Raw genomic sequence first — 8,220 nt, 5'->3', positions numbered from 1 at the left:
CTGAAGCTGACTCCGCGCTGAGCACGGAGCCTGACACGGGGTTGGATCTCAAAACCCTAAGATCATGACCTGAACCGAAACCAAAGAGTCCGAGGTTCAACGGACTGAGCCACCCAGGCGCCCTGCCAAGGGTGGTTTTAACAACGCAGAACTGCCTATGACATTTTCACACAAGATCTCATACCAGGCCAGAAAGTAAGACAGGCTCTTGTCTCAACACCCTCTGCTCTCCACTTGCTCTGAACCAGCTCTGCGATGCAGAAGAGCATTGGCATTTGCACAACCACGGGCGGGGAGGGAGCAAGCTTGCTCACCTGGCTGAGATTTCTTTCCAGGTGCAGCTAGGAGGCTGGTGCGGCCAGCTCAGGGGGGCGTGCAACATGGAGCATGCGCTGTTGGGCCCTGGAACCTGGGCAGGAGCGCTGGGAGCAAAGGCAGGGGCTCTCCTCCTTGGGGTGGCCGTGAGCACAGGGCGCAGGGCTGGGACAGCAGGAGTCTAAGAGGATGGCATGGAGCGAGGGGCTGTGGCTTAGGGTGTAGGGGCGGATATGGGCTTGGGGGAAGATCAGCTGGGCAGGGCTGAGGCTGGTAGAAGGCAGGGGTGGCCTGTGAGGGTCCAAATGCCATGCGAACATGCAGCGTGCGGGTGGGGGCTTCCACCTCTGGAAAGACGCCCCTGCCCCAGCTGCAGCATGGAGAGTGGCCCGAGAGGCACGGAGGCAGTTGGGGGGATGCCAGGGCAGCAGGCCGCCGAGGGTGGGGCTTTCCTCTTGGGCAGCAGTTGGTCAGGGGCGCAGGTCAGTGGCAGGCTGTCTGCGGAGGGGGTCGTGGCATGCAGACACCTAGAATCTTGCCCGCCCTCCCCGGGCCGTTGCCTGCCCCTGCTCTTCTCTCCTTCCTTTTCAAGCCTCTCCTCAAGGAAGTGGATTCAGGTGTGGCCACTGGCTGCTCACCCACATGGGGACTGACCTTGCAGCCTCATCCGGGCACTCGGGCTGTGTCAGCTTTGGTTTCTAATGGGTGGAGGACAAGGTTCAGGAGTCTCCTTGGACAGCTTGGGGGCTGTAAGATCCAGTCATACAGAGACCCGCCTGAACGGGAAACAGAGAGCCCAGGACAGGGACGCAGGGAGCAGGGAGGGCCCATGATGGCCCTGTCCTTCTTTGCATCTGCATCTCTCCTCCCCAGTCACGAGCACAGCAGCCCAGTGGATAAGGACTTCCAAGTGTTAGAGCAGAAAAAGCACCTGCAGCCTCTCTCCACCATTTCCAGAGGCTTCAGAGGTAAAGGATGTATTCCAGGTTAAAGGCAGGTAATCAGCAGAGCCAGACTGAGATCCACTCCTGAGACCCAATCCAGAGTCTGGAGCTTTCCCGTGGTCATATTTTGTTGGATGAAACCATGCATTCTGTGTCTTTGGAAATTCCCTGTGGAGGAGGCTAGCGCTGTCCTCTGAACTGGGAGCCAGATTCAACTGACCTTTGTCCCTGAGGCAAAGGCCTGGTCCATGGGCCCAGGTCAGGTACACAAAGGGAGAGCAGGTCCCAGTCCCTGTTCTTTAAAGCAGGAAACCTCATGTTCTGCTATAGACCCGTCAGAGTCTCCAGGAGATCCCGATGCATGCAGCTCACCACATAGCATACGACGAGTACATAGCATACGACAAGTCGGGACATGGAGCTATGGAAGCAAATGTTCCAGGAATTAATTCAGGAAGTGAAGCCATGGCACAAATGGACCCTGACAGTAGACAAAGACCTTCTTCCCAGCAGCCTGAAGCCAGGATGGTTACAGTACCAGCAGAGGGCTTTTGCCAGGTGAGTGGGGAAAGGGATGGTATGTATTCCAGAAAATTCGTTACTGTGTTCCTTGCTCCTTTTCTTGTTTTATCCCATGCTTGCGCATGGAAGACTACCGGAAGTACGGTACCCATCATGCAAGACGTTTTAGCTTTGGTAAAGGGTTTTTTTCTTTATCACAGTGAACCCCAAACAGTAGCAGGACTGGGCACTGGTGTGGGCTGCATAGGGGTTGGGGGGGAGCAGTGAGGAAGAGGGAAGGGGAGCAGCTGAAGGAGAGCTGGGTGGGCAAAGTTCCCGCCTCAGAGGACCTGGGGCTCACTATGGAGCCCAGGAGGGAGAGGTCCCGTGGGCTGAGGAGGCCCCTCCAGGAGAGGGCAGAGGTTAGGGTGGTTGAGCAACATGCAGCAGTCTTGCTCCCTCTGCTCTGTGCTGATGGATCCTTTTAAACTAAGACTCTTGGAAGTCATCCAAAGCCTTACCCTTTTTCCCAGGTGGGAAAGCAGAGCCCCAAGGGTCAGGGGGTGGGGCTGCCCTCCTGCACAGGGGGTGGGGGCCTGAGACTCTCTCCTGGGACTGGGGCAGGGCCTCGGTGCCTGCCCACTGCCCTCCTCTCTGGGGGAGGGTCTGGGCAGAGGAAGCAGAGGTCTCCTCTCCTTGTGGCCCATGGCTTTCCCGGGCCAGGAGCTGGCACCAGGAGCGTCCAAGCAAAATCTCAGTCCCCCCCTTCTTTTGTGAGAACCTTGAACTCTGAGCTGGCAATGAACAGAGCAATATGACCCAGAGGGAGGGCCAGGGGAAGCAGCTCAGGAGAGCAGAGCCCAGGGCCCTGTGCACCACCGACTCCGAATGACCCCAGTAAGGCCATCTCACTCATGGTGGTCAGAACCTCTTGGCCTCTTCCCTTCATTTCATGGCCATGTTCACCCTGTGAGGTGCGGCCAGAATCAAAACGCAAGAAGGAAACCTTGACTGGCTCATTTTTCCCAGCCCCCTCCAATTCACCATCCCAGATTAGTCGAGGCTTGGCTGCTAGAACAGATAAACCTCGAAATATCAATGATTTGACCCAACACGTGGTCCCCATGTCACCGAGGCAGAGGAAGAGTAGCTGGAGGGTTTTCCAAGAGCTTCTGTGCCCGATCTGGAAATAACACGTCACTGCCCACATCCCATTGGGCAACCAGTCATATTGCCCAACCTAACTGCGAGGGGGTTGGGAAGTGGGCGGGAGTGCATGGGTAATTTGTCCCTGCCATACTGTAGCTTCTGCCTCTCCCATAATCCCTGTCCTGGGTGCAGCCATGTTCTTGTGTGCCTTCTTCCCCTCTCTCCATCATATCCTGACATATATCTGTCCAAATATGTGAGCTCAGGAAATTGCCCTCTTCCCTGCAGAGATGAGGTGTCATTCCCTTGTACCCTGAGGCTAGGTGCACACAGAATATGAAGTTTTCCGGGCTACCTTGAGCAATGAATTGGGTTGGAGGGGGAGCAAAAGGAGAGAAAGCTGGACACAGTGATCTCCCTAAAATACTGGCAGATTGGGGGCCCCTGGGCAACAGGGCAAAGCAATGCTTTTCCTCCAGACACTAGACCTGCCCTGATCTGTGGCTCTACGACTTACTGTCTTAGTCTGTTTGGGTGGCAATAAAATAAATAAGATAAAATGAAATGAAATTTAAAAAAAAAAAATACACCAGACTGGGCAGCTTATGCACAACAGAAATGTATTGCTCATAGTTCTAGAGGCTGGAAATCCAAGATCAGGGTGCCAGCTAGTCTGGTGAAAGCCCTCTTCCGGGTTGTGGACTTCTCCTGTATCCTCACATCGTGGAAGGAGCTAGGGGGCTCTATGGGATCTCTTTGATAAGGGTACTAATCACATTCACATGGGCTCCACCCTCATGACCTAAGCACCTCCCAAAGGCCTTCTAACATCATCACCTTTGGAGGTTCGGATTCCGATATGTGAATTTGGGGGGAAACACAAACTTTCAGATGGTAGCACCTACCAACACCCACTTGTACCACCTGTGGATTTCAGTTCGGAGCTCTTGGGGGATGATTTAATAGCTGCTGTTGCCCCTGTAGCCTCTGACCCACTTCAATCTACGTTTGAAGAAGCCTTGGTTTGGGGTTAGGAGACCTGAGGTCTAGTCCTGCTTCTTACACCCACCAAGTCTCTGCACATGATGGGTTCCAGCACGCGCCGCATCTCTAGAACCATCGTGTAGGACTTAGAAGGTCCCTTCCAGCACCAACAGCTTGTGATCTGCTATTTTCATGACAGACACCTGTGGGTCACAGGGCACGTTGGTGGCACAGTGGAGACAGGGGCTCGCTAATTTCTTCCCCGACTAACCTCGACCCCAGTCAAGTCACGTCTCTCTGTGGTTGGGCGCCCCTTCCTCCCTCTGGCCCAGCCCACACCTCGGCCATCCTGGGCCAAGCTGAGGGTCTCGTCTTCTGTCCCCGCAGGTTCCAGTGCTCCCTGTGCTCTCGCAGTTGGGCCTCTGCTCAAGTTCAGGTCCTTTTCCACATGCACAAGAGTGGGGGGGAACCCAGGGGCAAGGTGAAGATGAGGGTCTTTGCCCAGAGATGTCAGAGGTGCAATCAGTCTCCATTCGAGGTTCCCGAGTTCACAAAAGAGAACATCTCAAGGATCCTGAACAACCTGGTGTTCCGAATTCTGAAGAAATGCTACAGAGAAGGATTTAGGTCCATGGAGACGATACCTACCATCAAGGAAATCTCTCTTGAAGGGCCGCATGACAGTAACAACTGCGAGGCATGTCTGTCGGGCTTTTGTGCTCAGAGTGGGTCAGGTGAGGCCCTGCAGTCACCAGTGTTGCCGTCACTTCCTGCCGTTAGCTCACCTGCCCTTGGGACCGCCATCCCCATGCCCTCTCCCACTAGGAGTGGCGCCCCAGTGGACACAGTGAAGGGGAACACCAGAGCGGACGCGGTGAAGGGGAACACCCCCGCAGACACGGGGAAGGGGAACACCAGAGCGGAAGCAGTGAGGGAGAACGCCATGGGAAACAAGGGAAAGGCTTTACCCCAACCCTGGTATACTGTGTCCACAAAGGCTGCGATCCTCCCCACCCACTGGAGCCCGAGACCAAACACCCACCACCACGTGGAGAGGAGAATCCAGGTCAGCACCTGGAGTGAGGTGCCCTGTTGCCACACAGTCCAGAATCTCAGGTGCAGGAACTTTAACGCTTGCTGCTGTTTTTTCATTCTGATCATTGTCGTGGTGATTATCGTAGAGACCATTCAGTGGACCTCCACATGATGCCAGGTTCAAAGTCATGTAGTACTGTCCCACGGATAGGAAATACGCAGAAGAGGTAAATCCAGAGACAGGAAGTAGCCTGGTGACTGCCTGGGGCTGCGGGGAAGGGCATTAATCGGTATGGGGCTTTTTGTGGGTAGAGGGTGGGTGGTGATGAAAATGTTTGGCACAAGTTGGAGGGGGTGGTTGTACAATACTGTGAATGCAGTAAATGCCATTGAATTGTTCATTTTAAAGTGGTTGATTTCATGTGATTTTTAAGGGTTAATGTTAATTTCAATTCAATGCAGTTTTGTGTAAAGGACGCTGACATTCTGCTCATTCTCGGGAAAACTGAGACCGAAGCCTTTATGGCTCACAGAACTATTTGGAAATCTCACGAGACCTGTGGATTCTCTCTCCCCACAGAAGCTTGCACAGACCCGGTGACGTCAGCCTGTGGAAGCATTTGCCATGGTTTTCATTAGGTTGAAAGCCTGGGTCTCAAAGCAGTGTTCTCCACAGCAGGGTCCGTGCAGCTCAGGGCTGCGGCAGGACCATTCACCCACGTCGGGGAGATAGCCTTCAAACTCTATTTCATGTTTCTTTGTACTTTACTATTTCTTGTTGCACAGTTTATAATGTGCGTTACTGTACTAGTAAAATGGTATTGTGACACAATGTGTAATTAAATAAATATACACCCATCTGGAGTGCGCACTCAGTTTCTCATTGACTTTTCACTTTTTCATTTTCAGAATTGAAACTCTATACCCATTAAACAACTTGCATTTTCTCCCTCCCCCTCCTCCCTACTAATGCCCATTCTTCTTTCTGTCTGTATGGATAGGACTACCCTGAGGACCTCATAGAGGTGGACTCATACAGTATTTGTCTTTTTGTCACTAGTTTATTTCACTTAGCATAATGTCCTCAAGTTTCATTCATGTTGTAGCGTGTGATGGGAGTTCCTTCCTTTTTAAGGCTGAAGAACATCCCATGGTATGTATATACCACGTTTTGTCTACCCATCTGTAGACATCTGGGAGGCTTCCAGCTCTTGGCTATTATGACTAGTACTGCTAGGAACACAGGTGTACCATTAGCTCTTTGAGACCCTACTTTCAACATACTCAGAAGTAGAATTGCTGGACCATATGGTGATTCTACTTTTAATTTTTGGAGGAACTGCCATGCTATTTTCCATAGCAATTGCATCATCTTATACTCCCACCAACAGGGACAAGGGTTCCAATTTCTCCATATCCTCACCAACAATTATTTTCTGGGTTTTTTTGTTTTAATAATAGCTACACCAAAGGGTGTGAGGTGATACCTCACTGTATCTTTGATTTGGATATCTAGAAAATGCAATTCTTTATGATGCACACTTCCTCTTTTGAGGCAATATCTGAAATAATATTTGTACATCTCAGCACAGATGGAAGTATTGGGAACACAAGAGAAATGTGTGGGTAAATTTTTCACAGATTTGCTATTCGTTTTCTAGTATTGGGCGCAGTCTGTCTATCTATTTAGCAAACTCCAGAAACTTAACATTTAATAGTGGACAAGATAGTTTCAAACACATGCCTAAGGAACAAGGGTGCACAGCAGCCCATAAGGAGCTGGAAGCCGAGTGACCAGTGAGGTAGGGAGGACACGCTGGGTTGTTAATATAAAAAGGGGTTCTTAGTAGAAGACAAGTCATAAAATGTTAAAGATAGAATCAGCCTTGGGCGCCTGGGTGGCTCAGTCGTTAAGCGGCTGCCTTCGGCTCGGGTCGTGATCCCAGAGTCTTGGGATCGAGTCCCACATCAGGCTCCCTGCTCAGCGGGAAGCCTGCTTCTCCCTCTCCCACTCCTCCTGCTGTGTTTCTGCTCTCGCTGTCTCTGTCTCTGTCAAATAAATAAATAAAATCTTTAAAAAAAAATCATTAAAAAAAAAAAAGAATCAGCCTTAGAAATGTCTTCTCCAGCTCTATTTTTTACAGGTAGGTAAAAGGTGAAGTGATTTTCCCAAGATTATACGGTGCGTTAGTAAAAGAGCTGGACTTGCAGTCCTGGCTCCCCAAGTCCCAGTGCCGATCAGCTTCCAGAAAAGACTGGAATGCGTGTGCATGCGTGCGTGCGTGCACATTTGCACAATAAAGAGATGGCAAATACAGGGAGATTAGAAACATCTGTTGATATCTCCAGACAGACTCTACAGTACTCAAAGATAGGCAAGGATGGGTGGAATGATTTGGAGTATGTCAATAAGGAAAACAAACTAGAAAATGGAATTTAGATCATTGGGACATTAAGGGAAGTGGATGTTGAACCATTTGTGAACTCAATGAAGACTGGAGTCAAGAACTTTAATTTCGGGAAAGAATTGGAAAGTTCTTTAAAATTCCAAGAAATGTTATTACATGATCAAAAGTTACTCTAATAACACATACTGCTACCGACAAGTAGGGTGGGAGAAGCTAGGCAAATTGGTGCCCCTATGAATCAGGACGTGGGAAATGAGAATCGCATAAACCTACACCCACCACAACACAACACCTCAAAGTAGGCTTCCTTCCCACTCAGGAGTAGTGAGAGATTCAAGAGATGGCATTGAGGTGAGAAGGAAGGGACACAAAGAAGGAAAGACAGTAAATGATTTCTGGAGGTTACTGTTTGCCATCATCATTAAGTTACCCTAAACTGGTGTTTGGCAAGCATGCCTAATGGTCATTCTAGAAAGCTCCAGTTAAGAAATGTGGTGTGGTCCTTGCTGGTAATTAAAATGTACTACTCGATGATTTCACCTGTGTCTCTGCCCCTTAAAAATCCAACGTCTGAAAAATGGGTATAATAATAAGCTTTTGGAACCAGAACATTTTTCTTCTAGGAATTACATTTTGTTCTTTTATTCATATTGCTTTAATGCTCATACATATATCCTGCTATGGAAATTCCTTTTCCAAATTATGAATCAGTCCATATGCATCATGTAAAATTTTCAAATCTCTATGATATTTCCACTGAGATGCCCTATAATCGTGCTGCATTTTTACATTTACATGAATAAATTAAATAATATCTCTACAAATGTTATATTCAAACAATATATTTGGTATGGGATATAATGTAACATGAAACAATTATGTAT

General features: G+C 49.7%; 1 protein-coding gene across 1 annotated transcript; it reads left to right on the top strand.

Annotated features, from left to right (window-relative positions):
* The first annotated feature begins 731 nt into the window (after positions 1-731).
* On the top strand, positions 732-5,100 carry RTP3 (receptor transporter protein 3). Its single transcript, XM_021686985.1, has 4 exons — positions 732-797; positions 1,657-1,817; positions 4,281-4,723; positions 4,820-5,100. The coding sequence occupies exons 1-4, from the start codon at positions 732-734 to the stop codon at positions 5,098-5,100; spliced, it is 951 nt and encodes a 316-aa protein (XP_021542660.1).
* The last annotated feature ends 3,120 nt before the right edge of the window (positions 5,101-8,220 follow it).

This window comes from Neomonachus schauinslandi, chromosome 1, assembly GCF_002201575.2.
Source record: "Neomonachus schauinslandi chromosome 1, ASM220157v2, whole genome shotgun sequence".
Taxonomy (NCBI): domain Eukaryota; kingdom Metazoa; phylum Chordata; class Mammalia; order Carnivora; family Phocidae; genus Neomonachus; species Neomonachus schauinslandi.
The sequence above is the reverse complement of the archived record's forward strand: the minus strand, read 5'-3'. Positions and strand labels throughout refer to the sequence as shown.

Bases quoted from the DNA above. Each gene is read 5' to 3' on its own strand.
- RTP3 (XM_021686985.1), top strand. From the start codon at position 732: ATGCCAGGGCAGCAGGCCGCCGAGGGTGGGGCTTTCCTCTTGGGCAGC. The intron at 798-1,656 runs GTCAGTGGCAGG...ACGAGTACATAG, and splicing joins GCAGTTGGTCAGGGGCGCAG to CATACGACAAGTCGGGACAT. The intron at 1,818-4,280 runs GTGAGTGGGGAA...CTGTCCCCGCAG, and splicing joins CAGCAGAGGGCTTTTGCCAG to GTTCCAGTGCTCCCTGTGCT.